Below are 21,429 nucleotides of genomic sequence, written 5' to 3'. Positions count from 1 at the left end.
AATGCTGGGAACATGTTGAAATAGTGTTATTTCAACTTTTTGAAACATCATGTTATCAGAATTTTCTTTAATAGACAACAACAAAGTAACATAGTCTCATTAAATTATCAAAATAATAAGATTGAATGACTGCCCAGCACTCATTCACAGAAACATAGTCTTGTTTTGTTTATATCAGTGGTTCTCAAACTGGGCTCTCTCTAGTGGTACGCGGGGGAATCTCTGACTATCGATTCCTCTGTATTGATGCTCTCCCACAGTTACGCTGCACAGTGACTCTTACGCACTTTGTATCATGTTTCAGTTTGTTTGGGACCGGAGCTACGGAGGAGAGAAAAAAAAAAGCTCAACAGCGTGGCGCTACTTAACCTGAGGGGGTGCACCCTATTATTCCCTGATAATGTGACACTGTGAACAACAAATCTGTGCTAAATCAGCAGGAGGAGAGTTAGTAACGTTAGCTGTTAGCAGCCGGTGGGCAGCACAGTCCTGACTGGCTAAATACCGGAGATTCGAACGCTAACGGAGGTGCCATTGAGTTATTGTTATGAGGCGTTCAAAGTCAGCTCAGGAAAAATTACTATTGGACGAAGGTAAATTATGTTATCATGATGTGTTCAAATGTAATCACGTAAAATTAAGCTTTGGCGAGAAACTTGAATAAATCTAGTTGTTTGAAAGAGATGTTTTCACATCAATATAAGAATCATTACTACCCAAAACAGTCAGTCCTGTACGGCTCAAACACTCTTGCATATAGTGTAATTTTCTTAATAATATGCTGTTTCAGGTGATTTTCAGTATAATAAATGCTGAAAAATAAGTGCGCAGAAATGTTTTCCATAAATGAATGTAGTGATAAAATAGAGGTTACATCTGACAAGATTTGTTTGGCCCCCGGCAACTATCCGGGTTTCTCATGTGGCCCCCTCCAGGAAAAATAATTGCCAGCCCTTGGCCCCTGGTGGTACTTGGAGAGTCAAATATTTTCTGAGGTGGTACGTGGTGTAAAACGTTTGAGAACCTCTGGTTTATATCATTTATAGTAGTATTTTACCATTTGTCTTGTGGCCAAGGATCGAGGAAATATGCTTTTCCTCAGCAGGGAAAATGAAAACAAAATGCTGTGTGGTAACATGCTGAATTGGTGGTTAACAGCAGAGATTCATTACAATTTTGTTTACTTTAAAAGGTGCAGTAAGTAAGTAAGTTTTTTTTTGCTTACTGCACTTTTAAAGATGACAGTTGCAGCCTAGTATTAATCAATACTACTGATTGCTTCACTAAGTGCTAAGATTGCTTGCAGTGCCTTCCCACGACTCAATTTCCATATGCTCTGTGATCACTCATGTAATCCTCAAGCCAGAAATCAAACAAAGCAAATTAGCTTTGTTATTATGTCTTCACCAGAAGCTTGTGCATGAATCTCTGATCTCATTAGGTTAGGTCTCCTTGGTGAAAATACAATTACAGGCTACTTCAAGTAACTTCACTTCAGACACCTCACTGCCAAGTATGCCTGCAATTAATAAATGTATAAATATTTCTGCTACTTTTTTTGCAATTTTTCAGGACTCTAGCGACCTGTCTGCTTATCTCCACGACAACCTTCGCGTCCACAGCCGGTCCACCTTTGAGTCCAGGGACAGAGAGAGGGAGCAGGGCGAGTGTGGAGCCTGCGGTGTGAACCTGAACCAGCTCAAGCAAGAGGCCGTCCATGTGGCTCTGAGCAGGGGTCAGTCATTAGCTAAGCCTCCCTTTGAACCCGGCTTTAGCACCGGCACGCTGTCGGGACAAAGCGAGACAAAGCTCGGGGACAGAGCTCCGAGAGAAGCTGTGCATCAACAACAGCACAGTCGCACCCACAGTCCTCACAGCCCAAGGAGCCCCAGGACACCTCAGAGGACCCCTCAAACCCTCAGACGGAGGGGGCCCAAGCTGCCCAACCCCAACATGGACCGCTGGGTAGAGGAGCAGCAGCAGCTGGTTGCTTCTAAATCTGCGTCCAGCGCCGATGGTGTCACCATGTACCATAAGGTACCCCTAAAAGCTTCTTCTCTTTACCACTAAATCACACATAACACATCCCTTAGTGTGCATTCCCCTTTTAATGAGCTATGTGGGTAAAGTATGTCTTTACGGGTGCACGTGTCAGCAAAGCAATGATTCATAGTGCCTAATCAGAGCCTATTTAGATCCAGTGGCTGAGGACGTTGTTTAAAAGTACTTTTGCTAATGGAATGGAATTGGGTCATGATTTACCCCTGTCATGAAAGCCAGCCAGTCAAAAAGCACTTGTGATCAATAGGGAGGGGGATGGTCATATTTAACAGGGCGGCTGGTGAAATATGCATTACTGCAATGGAGGCCACACCAGATTGAGCCCGCCCTCCCCCAAGTCCCCAATGAAAAAGGTTATAAACCAAGGTGAGTGAGAGTGTTTGAGATGGTTTATGGTTCAACTTATTCTTTTTTACTCCTGACACATATGGACAAAAGGAAAATATGAATATCCAACCTTTGACATACTTTTAGACATCATGTGACCTGCTTATTATTATTTTTTGAATATTTTATTTTCAAATTTTTTAGTTAACCAAATATACCAAACATACTAAACACAAACAAACTCACACAAACATGGCTCCAAATTCCCTCCATATCCCACCCACATACAAACTGAAAAAGAACCATACTCCAGTGGAGTACGCCAGTTAACTATCAATTAAATTAAAAAGGATAAAGAAAAAAACAAATTAAATACACAAATAAAGAAAATCATAAATAACGAGATGCAGTGTTCTGACTTATTCAGATGACCAATGATGTATCAAGTCTGATCATTTTGTTATATCTAATCCGATATAGGTGTTGGTAAGGAGTCCATATAGGTTAAATAGGGTTGCCAAATCTTCAGAAAGGTGTTGTATTCATTTCTGAGGGTATATGTGAACTTTTCAAGTGGAATGCAGCTGTTCATTTCTAAAAGCCATCTATAGATGATATATCCTATAGATATGAGGAGATGGGAATCAGACTTCCGTGTAATTGCTATACACTTCCTGGTGATGCATAGAGCTATTTCTAAAACCCTTTTCTTAAAGTTTTTTAAAGGTGTACTAATGACTGTGAAGTTCCCTAATAAGCAAATTTGCGGATCCAATAGGAAGGTAAATCTTGTAAGTCTTGTCATAATGTCAGAGAAGTTCTGCCAAAAGATATAAAGTTTTGTACGTTGACCAGCTGCAATGCAAAAACGAGCCCTCCTCTATACCACATCTAAAACATATATTTGATATCTCAGGTCTATATTCATGCAATCTCTGTGGTGTGAAATAGAGTTGGTGAAGAAAGTTATAATGGATCAATCTGTATCTAGCATTGATAGTGGCTGACACACTTTTGTGGCATGTGACCTGGTTGATAGAGAATATTCATAGAGAGGTGAAGTCCCGCCCCATTTGTCAATTTAAAACATAATTTTGCAAGTCAAGAAAGTCTCAGTTTGTTGTTAAACTGTTGAAGTATCAGACTGTGAAAATATGTATTTAGAAAGACCACACACTCAAAAGTGGCATAGTGACGTTTCTCTGAAGCTACGATGGCTGTGTGTTTCATACCAGGATGCACTCACACCAGCAACCGGTGCTCATTCTTTCGAACTTACCCGAAAAGAAACTGTCCTGGGCTTTGCAAGAGAAATTAGCCATGGAGACATCAATACAGGTTTATGTCGCTGAGGTGAAATGACACGAGAGGAGTGAAAGTGGAGGACGAAGAGTAAGGAGAGAGGAGACGAAAAGGAGGGCGGAGGAATAATGGATTGCAGAAGAAGAGAAAGGGAAATGAAGTGTTTAAGATGGGAGGCAGGAGAAAGGACTGGAGGGCAGGAGAGGAGAAAACAAGAGATAATAAAAGACTAGAAATACAGAGAGATATCAGAGCGGAGAGAAAGAGAAAGGGAAGATAAGAAAGGTTATGACAGAAGACTTGATTCAACCAGAAGACGAGGGGAGGGGGGGAGTATTTGTACATTTTCCATTTTACCTTTGGCTACATATATTAACTTAGCCCCGTCGTCATTCTCCTTCCGGTCTCCTTCCAAACTCCTGCAGTTCTTTGATGGCACTAATTGGCATTATGGTTGGACATTATTAAAAGAAGAAAACGAAGCTAACATTGTTATCTTGACCTAGAAAAAGAGCTGAGACATTGATGAAAACTGGAGCTTAGAGAGGCAAAGTCTCTCCCCTTTTGGTGGACCCCATGGGACCTTAATTCGGAAAAAATATGTCAACAGCGAAAGACAAATTATTTTTTGATACCGGTTGAATTGTGGCATGAATCACACATATGTTTGTTAATTTAAAGGTCCCATATTGTAAAAAGTGAGATTTTCAGGTCTTTTAGATTATAAAGCAGGTTTAAGTGCTTTATAAATACTGTTAAACTATCAAAACGCTCAATATACAGAGAAATACACACAACCCGTATTCAGTAATTGTGTGTTTGAAACAAGCCGTCAGGATTTCTGTCCATTTGTGATGTCATAAATATAAAATATTTAGACCATTACAAGGTTTTAAACGTAAACATTCTAAATGTGTCCCAGTTTATTTCCTTTTTCAGTGGATGTAAATAACATCAGCTGACAGGAAGTAAACATGGACCCAATTTGTTGCCTAGCAACGCAATTCAGTTGCAATTCAGTTGCAATTCATTTGCAATTCATATTAGACAGAGGGTAAATACAGGTATATTCAGGCAGACAGTACGAGGAAAATAAAGTTTTTTTTAACTTCACAGCACGTAAACATGTTCTAGCAGAAACACAAAATACAAGTATGAACCTGACAATGAGCACGATATGGGACCTTTAAAACATTTTGCATGTCAAGAAATTTGCAGTTTGTTGAAGGTTTGTTGTAGTATCATTCAGTTTTGTGTGAAACTGCTCAGTGAATTACATTTCTCTCTTTTGGGTGTGTCGACGACATACCCAAAAGTCGCGAAAGTGACGTCTCTCTCTCTGAAGATACGATGAGTGTGTCTTGTACCGGGATGACCTCACACCAGCAGCTTGTTCTCTCGCCTCCCAGCCGAGACCAGGAGTCGCTGGATGAAACACATCATGTAAGATAACGTTTCATCTGTGCGTGGAACATAGCTAAGTTAGCTAATTTCACACAGAACTAAATGATACTACGACAAACTACGACTTTCTTGACTTGCAAAATTATCTTTTAAATTGACCAACATCATTTGTGATTCATGGCGCAATTCAAATGGGATTAAAAAATGATTTGTCTCTCGTCGTTGACTACGTACATATTTTTTCTGAATTAAGGTCCCACGGGGTCCAAAGGAAGGGGAGGGACTTCGCCTCTCTATGCCGCTCTCAAGCTCCCCGTATCGTCAATGTCTCAGCCCCGTTTTCTAGGGCAAGATAACAATGTCAGCTGTTTTTTTTCTTTTAATAATGTCCAACCATAATCCCCCAATAGTGCCAATGTAGAACTGTAGGAGTCGTTGGTTTGGAAGGAGACTGGGAGGAGAATAAAGACAGGGCTAAGGTTATATATAATATTTTTTCCGAAATAAGGTCCCATGATGGTCCATCGGCTCTCTATTCCCTCTGGTCCATCTTTACTCTCCTCCCAGTCTCCTTCCAAACCAATGACTCCTGCAATTCTACAATGGCACTAATTGGGAGTTTATGGTTGGACATTATTAAAAGAAAAATCGGAGCTGACATTGTTATCTTGCCCTAGAAAAAGGGCTGAGACATTGATGAGACATGGAGCTTGAGAGCGGCAGCCTATATGAGAAAAATGTAATACAGACATGTTGGCTCTGTGACCTGCGGCGAGGTCCGCTGACTTCATGTTGAGCAGCAGCAAACGCACAGTTCATGTTGCATATACTCACGGCTCAGTTATGAATGAGTACAAAACACACGCCTTGGAGCTGCAGGTGTGTAAGTGCTGGACTTGCTTTAGACAGCAGTCACTACAACCATCACAAAGTACTCTACATGCAGCCAGCTAGAGCCGTAACATGACTAATGGTGTACGTTTAACCCGCTGTGCTCTCAGCCGACAGACACACCCCACAATCATCCCCAGAGTGATTCCCGTGATAACAGTTGGAGTGGGTGCAGGCGTGCAATTACAGATTTGGATTGTTATAATGAGCTTTCTCCCCCAGCAGGCTGCAGATGAGGCTTTACTGGGCCGCGGTGACGCCGGGATCGTACAGACGAGCTCAAAGATCCCTCACATATCCAGAGTGGTGACCATCGCCAACACTGCTGCTATGTCCCTTTTAGCCAGGTAAATATATCTACATTAAAGCAGCAGCTTTAAACAACAATAAACCACACCTTTTATCTTTTGCTAAGCTGGTGGCAAGACGACAAATTTTGATTAGATGGAAAGATTGCAACCCTCCAACATTTGCACAATGGCTTAGAGAAATGTTATATTTTATTAAGTTGGAGAAGATCTGGTATACTATTAAAGGGTCAGCCGACAAGTTTTCATTGATTTGGCAACCTTTCCCTAGTCATGTTGATTCCTTAGACTCAGATAACTTTGAGACTGATTAAAGTTTGGTGTATGTGTGTGTATATATATATATAGATAGTCACAGTATACTGTATGTGTGTATATATTTGACCAGGAATATTTCAAACGAAGCATTGGAAGGACCCCTGATTTGTCTTTGTGTTCAACTCTTCGGCTCAACTCCTGTGCTTGTTTTATGCATGTTAGTGCCCTAGATGATGTACTGTGTACTGTCCTAGACCTCTAACAATTTATCATTATTTGTTTATGTTTATAATTAAAACATTTTACTATGACTATTTTATTTCATTTGTATATTTGTGTGTATTTATGTATTATTGTTATTATTATTATTATTATTATTATTTCTTTTTTTCACTTGTTATTTTTTGAGTGCCCTCTGGGTATTATCATGGGTGGGGGCAGGGGGGTGGGCAGGATATCTATCAGTCCAAACGTGCTTGTGCAGTGGATTGTCAGAGTTGTATTAACAAAATTCAGAAATAAACTCTGTTTAAAAAAAACAAAAAACAGCAGCTGTTGTGTGTAAAATGTGTTTTATCTGGCTGTACTGGTTGCACCACAAGTTTCAGCGATATGACACACCACCTCCCTTCTTCCCCCGCAGGGCAGCCGAGAAGCTCAACCTGACATCGAGGAAAAAAGGCCAGGCTTCCGATCCGGCTCCCGCTCATTTCTCCACCTGCTTCAGGGAGATGATCCAGAAAAACCCACCGCCCGTCCCCTCCTGCCTGCTCCAAGCTGCCACTAGAACCAAAGACTCACCCAGTGTTGGCAAGGTAGACCATCGGGCTTCAAATTCCACTAGATTTACTGTACATGCACATTTGTGCTTGTGAAATGATTTGGTTTGGGTGTAATAATTACAACAATTTTTAGCAACAACCCCGACACTAATTCATATTGGATGAATGGTTAATTGTAGAACTAAATTTAAGCACTCAGAAAATTGTCACAAAAATTGTGGCAGTCCAATTACAGATCACTATTACAGTGAAGATTTTACTAGTCAGTAATTGCAGTACAGTGGTGGAAAGTAACTAAGTATTTGAGATACTTGTACTTTATTTACTTTTATGCTACTTTCTAATTTCTACTCCACTACACTTCAGAGGCAAATATTGTAATGTATACTCAACTTAATTTATTTGATAACTTAGTTACTAGTTACTTTGCAGATTTTGATACAAAAAATTAATCAACTAATAAATTATGATGTGTTATTATGGATTAAGCTAGACAGCAGTTTATAAGATAATTAAAATGAGCTCCACCTTAACCAGCTGGAACATTAAAGTGATGACATTCATGCATCAATAATGATAATGCAATAATATAATATATATTATCTGTACAATGAGTACTTTTGGTACTTTAAGTATATTTTGATGCTAATACTTTTGTACTTATACTTAAGAAGGTTTTGAATGTAGGATTTTTATTTGCAACAGTATTTTTATGCTGTTGTATTGCTACTTTTACTTAAGTAAAATATCTGAGTACTTCTTCCACCACTGTTGCAGTACTTATTATAATAACGTATTGGCAAATATTAAAAACTTAAAGGAATAGTTTGACATTTTGGGAAATACACTTCACCATGTTCTTGCTGAGAGTTAGATGAGAAGATTGATGCCTCTCATGTCTGTGTGGTAAGTATGAAGCTACCAGTAGCCATTTAGCTTAGCATAAAAACTTTGGGGGAGGCAGTGCGGAACAGCGCCTAATTTCCTTTAAAACCACAACTTATGTATGGATTAAACAAATGACATGAGAATGTGTTTATTCGTGAACATTTGAAGTGTATTTTTATTTGAATTTTGGACAGATGGAGGGTAGCTAGTTCCCCCTGCGTCCAGTCCTTATGCTAAGCTAATCACCCACTGTCATATTTAGTGTACAAACATGAAAGTGGTATCGATCTTGTCCTCTAACTCTCAGCAAGAACACAAATAAGCGTATTTCCCAAAATGTCAAACTATTACTTTTCACATTAGTCTTCGCTATTTAGACGTTATTTATTTATAAAGGCAACCTCCAGGTCTGAAAAGTGAAGCTAATGTGGAAGTTCCTTAAACTTGTGAAGTTTAAGGAACTTCAGTTCAGGAGTTTTCACTCCTCTGGTTGCAAAAAGAAGTCTGATGGTATAGAAGTCTATGGAAAATGAGCCTACTTCTCACTTGATTTATTACCTCAGTAAACATTGTAAACATGAGTTTATGGTCTGGGTCGATAGTTTCAAGTCTTCTTCAATACAGCATGATGTTCATTTAGTAAATTATGGTCCCATTTAGATCCTATCATCCTATAAAGCAGGGGATGCTTTAGGACGGGGCTACCTTGTGATTGACAGGTCGCTACCACGGCGTTGTCCGGTTGCCCGTGTTTTTATTTTACAACTTTAACCCTTTCACAGTGTGTTTTCAGTTCCTAAAAGTTAATTTTAACATTTTGGTCACCTAAAAATATCTTAATCAGCTTTCGGTTGTACTTAGCGCCACTCTCTCATGTCGACCTGGTTGCAAAAAAAACAAAATGGCGATGGCCAAAAACCAAGACGGCGATGGCCAAAAAACAAGAAGGCGACAGTCAAATACCAAGATGGCGACGGCCAAAACCAAGATGGCGACGGCCAAAAACCAAGATGGCGACGGCCAAAAACCAAGATATGGCAACAGCCAAAAACCAAGATGGCAACAGCCAAAAACCAAGATATGGCAACAGCCAAAAACCAAGATGGCAACAGTCAAAAACCAAGATGGCAACAGCCAAAAACCAAGATGGTGACAGTCAAAAACCAAGATGGTGACAGCTAAAAACCAAGATGGCGACGGCCAAAAACCAAGATGGCGACAGTCAAAAACCAAGATGGCGACGGCCAAAACTGCTAAATTTGAGTCCACAAATCACTGGGTGACATCATGGTGACTACGTCCACTTCTTGTATACAGTCTATGGTTAAACCCAATCATGATCTCTTTTGTCCAGGTGAAATCTACCGGCTACAACGGTAATGTTACTAACAATAGTTACATCACTACGACCATGACTCGAACAGCGTTTCTATACAAGACCTGACAACTTAAACTGAAGACTAATATTTTACCCAATAATAAATGATCTATTCTATCAAATGGTTCTGTTCAGAAACACACCTTATTTATTAATCCTCCATCTTTAATCACGGCACAAGCAGTAGCCTTCAGCCATTAGCTGCACTCACGAAGATCAGTGCAGCTTGGGTTCAAAGTTCAACACGTTTGAACTCTTGACTCTGTGCGGCTCTTTGCAGCACATCACATACATCAGCGCGGGACAGTTGCAAGGGAAAAAACACACCTCATGCACATAACAGAAGCTGCACACAACCTTTTTTCTGCTATTATGCGTGCCGTTAAGAGATATTCACATGACATGCATTATCTACTGTATGCTTTACGGTATACTCATACATTCCATATCCTAGTATCAGAATCCAGTTTATTGCTAAGTAGGTTTTCACATACAAGGAATTTGTATTAAAGTGGCAGTAGGCAGTATATTTTTGGCATCATTGGGCAAAAATTCCATAATAACCTTTCAGCATATTGTAATTCAAGTGTTCTGAGAGAAAACTAGACTTCTGCACTTCCTCTTGGCTCTGTTTTCAGACTTTAGAACATCTAGCCCGTGACGGGCTATTGTCTAATTGTAAACCATAACAATGCACCCGACATAGTTGGCAGTCAATTAATATACTCCTTGACAATGCGCTATTACAGATAAAATATTTAAAAAGAATGAGAACAAAAAAGGTCACCAGAATGTATTCAAAATGGCCACCATTGAGAGAAATTACATCCTGTGATGCTGGTCACATGTTTTGGGGACAAACCATTTTTTTAGTTGCAAGGGGGATGTTCTGTCAGTAACATAGTTGACAGAACTTTTGCGGGCATTAATAAACTGAGATATTTAAAGTGAAACTCTAAATAATTAGAAATTTTAAATAAATAGCAAATAGATAATGCCAACTTTAATGGTTTTAAATCATTATTCTGAGGCTAAGACCCACTCAACTGAAAAAATGGAAATTGCAAAAACTGTTAATTTAGGAACATCATGACAACTTCAAACTAAATGAAACATAGTGTGCACAAAATGTGTGTCTGATCTTATAATATGCTTTCCCTTCATCTGTAAAATATAGGTCTGTCAAAGTTAACGCAATAACAAATTTGTTTTAACGCCTCTAATTTCTTTAACGCAACTTGCAATTTTTAGGCTGTAGTGGGCTCAAACTTAGGACAGCAGAGTATGGAAACTTGGGTACGTGCACAAAATGCACACACATTCTATTCTTCCAGATGAACACAAAGTTATAAGTAGGCCTGTCAAAGTTAACGTGATAGTAACGCGTTAACACAGATTTGTTTTAACGCCACTACTTTCTTTCAAAACATTAACAAAACTTGTGATTTTTAGGGTGTAGCGGGCTCAGAGTGAAGATACTGGTATCATATGAAACTAGAAAACCTAAGGAATCCATTGGTACCAACCATCATACTACAATGTACCAGGTCATATTAGCTTGTCGTGAAGGAGGCTAAATAACGCTCTAAACTTACGCTAAATTTTGTTGAGGAAAAACTGGCATGGCCATTTTCAAAAGAGTGCCTTGACCTCTGACCTCAAAATATGTGAATGTAAATGTGTTCAATGGGTACCCACGAGTCTCCCCTTTACAGACATGCCCACTTTTTGATAATCACATGCAGTTTGGGGCAAGTCATAGTCAAGTCAGCACACTGACACACTGACAGCTGTTGTTGCCTGTTGGGCTGCAGTTTGCCATGTTATGATTTGAGCATATGTTTTATGCTAAATGCAGTACCTGTGAGGGTATCTGGACAATATTTGTCATTGTTTTGTGTTGTTAATTGATTTTTAATAATAAATATATACATACATTTGAATAAAGCAGCATATTTGTCCACTCCCATGTTGATAAGAGTATTAAATACTTGACAAATCTCCCTTTAAGGTACATTTTGAACAGATACAAATTATTAATTTGCGATTAAACGCGATTAACTATGGACTATCATGCAATTAAATTAATTTGAATCCATTGACAGCCACAGTAAAATATGATATTTTTGAAAAAAATTGTTTAAATATATCATTATCATCAATGGACATGAAATAAACCCCCAGTTAGAGAACGACTCACATGTAGAACCAGAAAACAATGGCATTGACCTGATGAAGATCCTGTGCATCTTTGAAAATACTACCATCCTCGCCCACAACCACCACCTTGGAAGTGTTTTTACCACCCCCCCGTTGCAGAGTAAAGAGATCACAGTCAATTTGGAGGAGATCCTATATCAGGCCTTCTTTATGATACACTGTAATGTGGTGCTAATGTCTCCATCTTGCTCCTCCCCTCCCCTCCACTTACCTCCTTTGGGAGAAAGTGGGGAGATCAATATGGCTGCCCCCCCCCTCCCCTCGTCTCAGATAGATGGACTCTTGGGTTTAGTCTAGAGTTACAGATAAGGGCTTGGATAGACCCCACCGCCAGCCACACCTGCCCGAGCACTCAGCTCCGTGTGCCTCTGCGTGCGAGATGTGTGTGAGAGCTGAGGAGGATTTTCTGCGCTTGTAAATGGGTCTCTTGAATAATTTAACCCTCATAAATAGAGTTTGACACATGTTCAATAGGGTTATGGAGTCTTGCATAAGGTATTAAAATTATGATTCGGGGAGAGGAAAAAAAAATCGTTCACGGACACTGGGAACTAATCATGTGGCAGATGGAATATGGTTTTCAGATATTCAAATTGCCAATGATGGATGATGTCATCGTGGTGTAATGCAGTCCTGGACAATCTCAAGAAAACCGCATTTGACTGGGTGTCATTGCACACGGGGCTATTTGCAATCTTGCAGACCTGAATCCTGATTAAGGATCATTTCATAATTGGTTTATAAACCTTAATAGAGTTTTTTTGTGAGGTAAATGTTGCCTTGTCTTCCTGCAGACTAAGACCTATGAGCCTTGTTAAATGGCTGTCAGAGTCAGGATCTAACCTAATTTAAGACCTTAAAGCCTCTAAATCTGAAGGCTTCCTGTAGAGAACTGCATTAAGGAATTAATGTCATGACATGCGGAAACATAGCAGGAGGTATGCATAGCCATGCAGTTGTTTAGTGCATGTATGGTTCCTGCAATAACTGGATCAACTAGAGCCTAAAGAAAACTGTTTTATCTCAATTTAACATTAAACAACATGCTGCTCATTTTTGTATTCATACATATCAGTTGATAGCTATGAAACAAAAGAGCAGATTGACAGATGCAGGGCTTCACATTAACCTTTTTCAGCCAGTTGCCATTCAGGCAAGTAAATGCAATGTTTTCTTGCCCAATGGAAAATGTAGGCCAATTAAAAAATAAATAAACTCACCAGGGATTTAAACAATTATTTTAATTTGCTAACATACAAAACCTACAATTAATATGCTCTCATCAAAGCCACCAGACTCCATTAACAGAAACAGTAATCGTACCTTGCTGATTAATGTAAAACACACTTCATATAAATAAATATAAAGCTCATCAAAACTTTCTTAGTTAGTCTTTCCACCGTTCCAACAATCACCAACTCTGGTTGCTTTCTACAGAAGCTTGGCATTAGTAGCTTTAAGTATGTATTATAAGCTGCTTAGAGCTACTGTTAGGAAGTTTAACAGGTCATCTATTTTGTATTGCTGTGAAAACACCTCCATCAAACAACCACATTTTTTATTATTAATTATTATTATATTATTATTATTTATTTTATAAGTTTCTCTCCAAAAACTACATTTTACAAGATTACATTTGAACACATCATGATAGCGTTATAATTTATCTTTGCCAATTGCTCATTTTTACTGAGCATAGATTGAACACACCATAATGTAACCCAATGGAACATCCGTTAAAGTTAGCTGTTAGGTGCCTTATTTACATTGCTTTCAGGGATTTCTTCCTGAAAGACATTTCTGACAGGTTTAGGAAACAAACTTACTTGGTTAGGTTGAGGAAAAGATATTGGTTTGGGTTAAAATAAACCTGTTCTGGCAGAAAGTCCTCAAGACAAAACCGGCTGCCCACCGGCTGCTAACAGCTAACGTTAAGTAGCTCTCCTTCTGCCGATTTCAACACAGATTTGTCGTTCACAATGTAGTTTCACGCTATGGGTGCAGTCATAAATAGTCATTCGGAGCTCCAGAGCGCACTCTGGCTCAAACTGGGCTGTTTGTAAATTTGGGGCGCTGTTGGAATGTAATGTTACCGTTCAATTATTCAGAGCACCTCACTCTCAGAGCAGTGGAGCGTACTCCGGGCACTCCAACAAATGCATTAATGCCGATCTCCTGGTCGCATATTTTTACTGAATATCGGGGCATCACTAATAAAGATCACATTTATTTTTCGCTTGCCTGATCGGACAACTGCATGAGGCATTCCACTTGCCCCAACACAGAGTTTACTTTCCCCGGGCAAGCTGGCAAGCGTTAACGTCGAGATCTGCAGATGTGTTAAAGGGTACAAATTTTAGTGAAGTGATGTTAGTTGGAAACATTCACAACAGCAAAGTACACCATCTTTAGCTCACCATCCCAATGCTCAAACCTAATCCTTTTTGACATTTACTACTTTGTTCTGCCAAGGCTTCCCCCTCAAACTGAGGTTTCCTGCAACCCACGTTGCATAAAATAGTATCTTTGCCTCCCATGGCTGAGCGGCAGGGGCTCAGAGCTGAAGTCTCACTATTACTTCCCTCTCTCACAGCTGCATTTGATGTCAGCTTTCTGAGTTAAAACCCCTGTTTTGGTAAAACATAAACATTTCAAAAGCAATGTATAAAAAGAACGCACTGCGACTGACAACCAATTTGAAGATTTTGTGGCATACATACAGTCTGTGTAATATATTTTAGAGTTTTCTCACTCTATTTCTTCCGGGAACTCTCCATGATGGCTAAAACTCGCTGAATTTGATACAGAGATATTTTTGAACCTTGCTGTTTTGAAACTTTTTTCATGAGTTTTTGTTTGCTGCTGGTATGTATTTTCAAAAGTTAAAGTTACATGCCGCTCACATTCTTAGTTCACAGGCTTCTTGTGAAATCACTTATAGCTACATGTTGCTCTGTAAAAGCAGAGCACTGACTCGCTCCTCGCCAATAAATAATGGAATTTTCCTCTGATGGTGTCTCAGAGTAGTTTGAAATGTTTAGCCCTTTCCCGTGTATATGTATACAGTTTGCATACAGGGGTAAGTGAAATAATAGTTTACACACAACCCTTAAGAGGCATTTCATCTTTCAGCCTGTAACTACCCACTAGCTAAGTTAGTATTACCTGGGTGCACTAGTATGCTAGTAATAAGCTAGTAACAGGATAGTACAAGCCTAGTTAGACTGGACAGTGTAAACTTATTTTTATTTACATCCTTACAATACATGGGTGCTATTAATTTGACCTCTGTACCTACACCGCAACATTCTACAAGTAATTTTCAATGGAAGCCGGTGACATGAAGCTACAAACTGACGCCTTATACTTGTTGTGCATGACGGGCGAGACATGCTACAAATACATTTGAGCTGGTTTCAACTTTTTTCAGCACTCCAATAACGCGGTGAAGCGTCAACCAATCATATGTTTTTGTTTCATCTTGTTCTGTTCCATCTAAAAATAATGTCGTTAGCCAGTTCCCAGTGCTATTTAATAGCATAACTACGTCAACGAGTGCTAGAGCAACACTAACAGCCTGGACACACCAGGAACGTCAGGAGCGCGTGGCAGCTACGTGGCGTGGTGGCTGCGTGATACACGCGTCGGGCGTTCACACCAGCTGCATTTCAGCTGCTTTTCAACTGCGTGTCTGCTGCGTTTCTGCTGCTGCAGCTGCTGCTGTCAGACCTTTCTTTCTACATAGAGTTTGCCTTTTAATGGCCATTTCATTTCATTATAAATATCATTTATATTTATTTTAGACCGAGAAAGGTTAAGAAACGTGTGGTAATTTGTAAATAATAGTAATAATCCACAATTAAAACTCTGTACTATATTCATTCATGGAGCTCTCCAAGTCACTGCATGTTCTACAACACTGTCCAGCACATATTTCAGAATAAAAGCCTCGTGTTAACAAATGAAGGAATTCTGTCCACAGAAAAAAAAACGCTTGAGGGCTTTTATTTTGAAATGAAAGCAGGATGTGTTGATTTAAAAGTAAGTCTTTACTTTTTTTCATCACCGTGACATATTCTACAGATAGACATCGAAACTGTAGTTGATATAATGTCAATATACAGTCAATAGATCACTTTCACTGTCTGTTGTTGCTGTGAACCGCACGGCACGCGTCAAAAATAGGCGAGACCTCTATTCTCTAGAAGACACGCAGCTGAGTCTCACGCGGGCAGGGTGGCTGCTCTAACCTGTTAACATGGACACCGAAACAAAAATCAACAGGTAATGCAGCCGCCACGCGCTCCTGACGTTCCTGGTGTGTCCGGGCTGTTAAACGGCGACTTGCTGACAAAGTAGCAGGCCACGCTGGCCGTTTTGTTGCTTTCGTCTCATAGTATAGCATTACTCATGCAACGTAGCATTACAGCATTAAAGAGTCGGTTCACCTGCCATGCTAACAGCTCTGTGAGGCTGTTCCAGACTGTATATAAAGATGGACGACGCGTCTCGACTTCCTCCCACTGTACAGAAGGGAAGCCAAAATATCCTGGATACGGGAGCTGCCATGTTGACATTTTGACGTCATTTGGAGCCAGAGTCTGCACAGTAGTGATCGGGCAGTGAAGCTGCGGTATCGAGGTCACCCGCCCAAACCAACTGCGAGCCAAGCTTGTCAGTGAGAGAGACTCACAGCTGCCAATCATGACATCTCATCCCCTTTTAATAGCATCAAATAACTAATTAAAACCAAACTTTTCAGAAAAAAATACTTGAATATACATCAGTGTTATAAGAACTACCTAAAATGACAGAAACCATCTTTAGGAAAAATGTCCCATCTGCTAACATGGAGGAGGCGGGACTTATAAGCTATACTGCAGCCAGCCACCAGGGGGCGATCCAGATGTTTTGGCTTCACTTTTGGGGAGCGGTCATGTCTTCCACCTTTATATACAGTCTATGGGCTGGTGCTTTGAGCTAAATGCTAACATCAGCATACTAACATGCTCACAATGATAATGCATTGTTCACCATGTTAGCATTCTAACATTTGGTACTTAGCAAACACAAGGTAGCCGAGGCTGATGGGAATGTCATTATTATTAGCAAATATATTACAACGCATCCTCTGGTGATCATGATTGTCTGTACCAAATTTCATGGCAATCCATCTAATAGTTGTCTAGATCAGTGTTTCCCAAACATTTTTCTGGGGACCCACTTTTTAAAAATGACAAACCATTGACCAAACCAATTCACAATAGGCCTCATCTATAAATTGTGAGAAGAGCGAATTTGTGCTTAAATGAACATGCCCGACCATTTTTACCACCATTTCCACATCACCTTGTATTATCTTGATTAGGTAAACTAGCCATTTAGAAGTGATATACATTTGATAAATCACAACTTTGTTTTATGCATCTGTTATTGGAAACATTAACACGTAAAATATTTTATAAATGAGACCAAATAAATGCATTTAGGTGGAGTTAACAGGCTCTCGTTTTTTTTCCTTTCGGCAGTAAAACAGACTATACGCTAGCCTTTCGTATTAGATTCAATGTTATAAGTAGGCTACAATTATCAAAACACTATAAACATTCAGGCTCCCTCATGTGGCTCACAGGGGTTCTACAGATATAAATCTTAAATAAAAGACTACGGCCACCCTAATTAAATATTCCCAGTCTTTGGGAATGACTGGTCTAGATATTTCAGACTGGACTAAATTGATAGAATGACAGACAGGCTGACATTGCTGACCAATGGAAAATGTCTGTGGGTATTCAACAGTTCCTAACTGTACTGTTATTTTCATCATGCTTTGTCTCCTTTGGTACAGGTCAAGGTTGCACTGAGGGTGAGCCCGACGCTGTCGGACGGCCGAGGCCAACCACCTGTTCTCCGGATTGACCCGTCCAAGAAAAGAGTGACCATAATGGAACCAGTCAGCAAAAGCCAACCGCACGCTACAATGACACTAGGCAGGGATAGTAAAAACCTTCTGAAGACCTTCAACTTTGACGCTGCCTATTCTCAAGAGTCAAGCCAGGTTTGGTTCCGATGACCATAATTCAAATATGGTTTTAAATGTTTCCATTTGTGCATAATATTGATTTAGGCTATACTGACAGATAATGTGATAGTCTAACTATCACATAAGTCTTGCCAGCCCGTTCTCACTCCCAGGGCGTCAAATACCGATGCTTTGTCACGGCCGTTGGCGTTCGATACTCATGCACAATACGAGCACGATACTGACGCTTTCCATTAACTATAATGTGAACCCATCCGCGTCAATGTTAAACGCTCAAGTAAAGTACTGTGGTGTCGTAGTTTTTTAAAGAGTGAAAGAGACACACAGAATGGGAGGTAGAGTAGGTGGATGGGCCCAACAAACACAAGACTTTCATCCAGGAGACCGCTGTTTGCGTCCCGTGTGTTAAGTTTCACTTTCACTTTCCAAGAGGAAAAACTGTAGGGCTTATACATGCTGTACAGAGCCAGAAACAGGTTGAGTTAATGAATGGTAAAAAAGAGGTGTGACCCCGGGAGGAAACAGGGAGAGGGCGATGAAAAATTGGAGTCTCCTGGGAAAATTGTGAGGGTTGGCAAGTATGAGGAGGTCTGACAAATCGCTAGTATAAGATGAGTTGGGATGAGAACGCGTTGGTCTGGCGCTTTCTGTATTTTGAAGTACTCAATGTATATTTACCCTATCTGTTCACTACACTACCACGGTTGGTTTACTCTCTCTGTGTGATGACCTGAAAACTGATAGGGCCTGGACAGCCAGCACAATTACGCAGTCCGTCAATTATATTCAACCTTCTCCAAGCTCTGCTTACAGTATCTGAGCCCAAGGGAATCTACAGAATCTATATATGCATCTTAGTTCTTTCATTTCATTGGATGTACTATTTCAGTGCGGAGGTGAATCATGAGATGCTTGCCGTCCTTTGTTTCTTTCTGGCCAGGCCGAGGTGTGTGCGGGCGTCTTGGCTGATGTCATCCGCTGCGTGCTCAGCGGCAGCGATGGATGTGTTCTGGGTTTGGGATGTGCTGATGTGGGTGAGTAATCGGTCACTGTGAGAGGCCACAGGTTCAAATCTTAAGATGAGAGTGGGATGCTTTTATCTGTGCTCAGGGGCCCTCAACCCCCCCCCCCCCCCCCTCCCCCGCCCCTCCCCTTTCCAGCTCCTCTGTCCCACTCCTGCTATCATTCTTTATCACTTAAAATCCCAATCAAGGCTTGGTCCTGACCGCGGCGGCCCGGGTTCGAATCCAGCCTGTGGCCCTTTCCGCTTCCACTCTCTCTCTCCCCCCTTTCAAGACTCTATCCACTGTCCTGTCAATAAAAATGGAAAAATGCCTCCAAAAAAATAACTTTAAAAAAAAAAAAAAAATCCCTGTCTTCATTTTCTCTCTGTCCTCTTATCAAATCATGATACACATTTTCCAGCCGCCTTATTCTTTTTCGGTCTTCCTGTTTTTTCCACAGTAGTGACAGAAAAGTTGAGTCATTCATCTTTCACCTGTTACTTACTAAATAAAAGCCTATTCATCAATTATGCAACACATATGCTTTTTTTAAAAGCTTCCCATTTTGCCTGATTCGGCGTTTCAGCGCAAAAAGACACAAATATTTGATTTTATTTGGCTGAAGCGCTGAGCTCAGAGGGGACTGTAAACAAAATGGACTGTAATACGTTGCTATTAGAGAGATGGAACCCTGCACTTAGCATCGGTGAAGGGGTTTAATAGATTTGCGGTGCGCACACACACACACACACACACACACACACACACACACACACACAGGGTAAGGACAGCGTCTCCTTGGAGCTGCTTTTTCACATGACGCCACTCTCCGTAAATCTGATTGAATTAGTTGGCCAATACATACTACATGTGGCCCACAGCCAGGAGGATATCAATCTCCTCCGCAGAATACTATTCTCTCCGAATAACGGCGGGCAGCTTGGCCTTTAGTTGGAGTAAACCAATTCTCCTATCCTCATTCAATTAGAGTTTGGATAAGACAATAGATGGTAAAACAGGCCCATAACTCAAGACTAATGTGGGGCAAGAGTGCACTTGGAGATGCAGTATATGGCATCAGTCCATGAGACAATCTGGAAGTGTTTTTGGGTGTGTTTCTGTAAATCTGCTCCATCTTTATTTGTGCATTTTTCGGAGTTTATGTATTGTGTCTTGTGATTTGTGTGAGCTGATGCACTTCCTCGAGTCCATTTGTATATATATATATATATATATATGTATACTTAGGTTTATATATATATATATATATGTCTATACATTATATATATTATTGGAAATCAATTAATAACAAAACAATGGCAGATATTGTCCAGAAACCCTCACAGGTACTGCATTTAGCATTAAAAAATATGCTCCAATCATAACATGGCAAACTGCAGCCCAACAGGCAACAACAGCTGTCAGTGTGTCAGTGTGCTGACTTGACTATGACTTGCCCCAAACTGCATGTGATTATCATAAAGTGGGCATGTCTGTAAAGGGGAGACTCGTGGGTACCCATAGAACCCATTTCCATTCACATATCTGGAGGTCAGAGGTCAGAAGTCTGGCATGTTTGGAGGGGTATTTAGCCCCCTTCGTGACAAGCTAGTATGACATGGTTGGTACCGATGGATTACTTAGGTTTTCTAGTTTCATATGATGCCAGTATCTTCACTCTAACTTTAGAACTGACCGTCATCCCTGGAGAACTCTATATAGAGCTTGGTTAATGACTATCGTAGTCCACTATTCACATTGTTTACCATCTTAGTTTATCATTTTTGGCATGGCAACATCCACTAATTAGCACAACGTAGAGCTGAGTTGGGGCACGTCATTAGTTCAACATGTATTTGGTCATCAACGATGATGGTGCTAGATGAAAGGTCTGGGGATTTAAGTTTTTACAAGTCAGCCTCTGGGGATCATGAATATCTGTAGCACATTTCATTGCAATCCATTCAAGATATTTCACTCTGAACCACAAAAAGTCAACCTCATGGTGGTGCAAGATGAAAAGTCGCAGGATGAGAATCATTCCGATTCATTCTGCGAGGATCATGAATGTCTGTACAGAATTTCATGGCTATCCATTCAATATTTGTTGAGATATTTCAGTCTGGACCAAAGTGGTGGACGGATTGTGAATTGTGGTTCTCAAAGTGTATATTGTATATGTCTAAATGCTAGCATGTGCGTGTATATGTGCTATATGTTTGTACGTCCATATGTATCATGCGTACATCTGTGTGCTCTGTGGTCTACCTCAGGCTCGTGGTCCAGCATGGTGGGGAGCGGTGAGTGCATCCAGAAGCTCGGGCTGGTTCCTTGTGCCATCTCCTGGCTGTACAGCGCCATCGAGCGGCGAAGGGAGAAGACCTGGACTGATCTGACCGTGTCGGTGTCTGCTATAGAGCTCTGCTGCGGAGAAGAGGACACGCTGAGGGATCTGCTGGGGGAGGTCGTCCCCTCATTAGGCAGCGTCCAGGACAGCCCAAAGGCCCATATTAGACTCCAAGAGGACCCCGTCTATGGGATACAGGTAGAAGGAAAGAGTGCT

The 21,429-nt window shown here is 40.5% G+C and overlaps 1 protein-coding gene across 4 annotated transcripts in view; it reads left to right on the top strand.

Moving 5' to 3' along the window:
* Nucleotides 1-21,429, top strand: part of kif26bb (kinesin family member 26Bb) — a 47,384-nt gene that overhangs the window by 5,911 nt on the left and 20,044 nt on the right. For 2 of the 4 annotated variants that reach the window (XM_037750278.1, XM_037750276.1), the window contains exons 3-8: nt 1,573-2,037; nt 6,211-6,332; nt 7,195-7,366; nt 17,668-17,877; nt 18,803-18,896; nt 21,140-21,411. In XM_037750278.1, coding sequence (XP_037606206.1) covers nt 1,573-2,037; nt 6,211-6,332; nt 7,195-7,366; nt 17,668-17,877; nt 18,803-18,896; nt 21,140-21,411 — 1,335 coding nt within the window. Of the gene's footprint in view, nt 1-1,572; nt 2,038-6,207; nt 6,333-7,194; nt 7,367-17,667; nt 17,878-18,802; nt 18,897-21,139; nt 21,412-21,429 lie in introns of all 4 variants that reach the window. The other 2 variants (XM_037750277.1, XM_037750274.1) reach the window with 1 other exon arrangement.

The sequence above is a fragment of the Sebastes umbrosus genome, chromosome 18 (genome assembly GCF_015220745.1).
Source record: "Sebastes umbrosus isolate fSebUmb1 chromosome 18, fSebUmb1.pri, whole genome shotgun sequence".
In the NCBI taxonomy this organism is placed as follows: Eukaryota; Metazoa; Chordata; class Actinopteri; order Perciformes; family Sebastidae; genus Sebastes; species Sebastes umbrosus.
The sequence above is the reverse complement of the archived record's forward strand: the minus strand, read 5'-3'. Positions and strand labels throughout refer to the sequence as shown.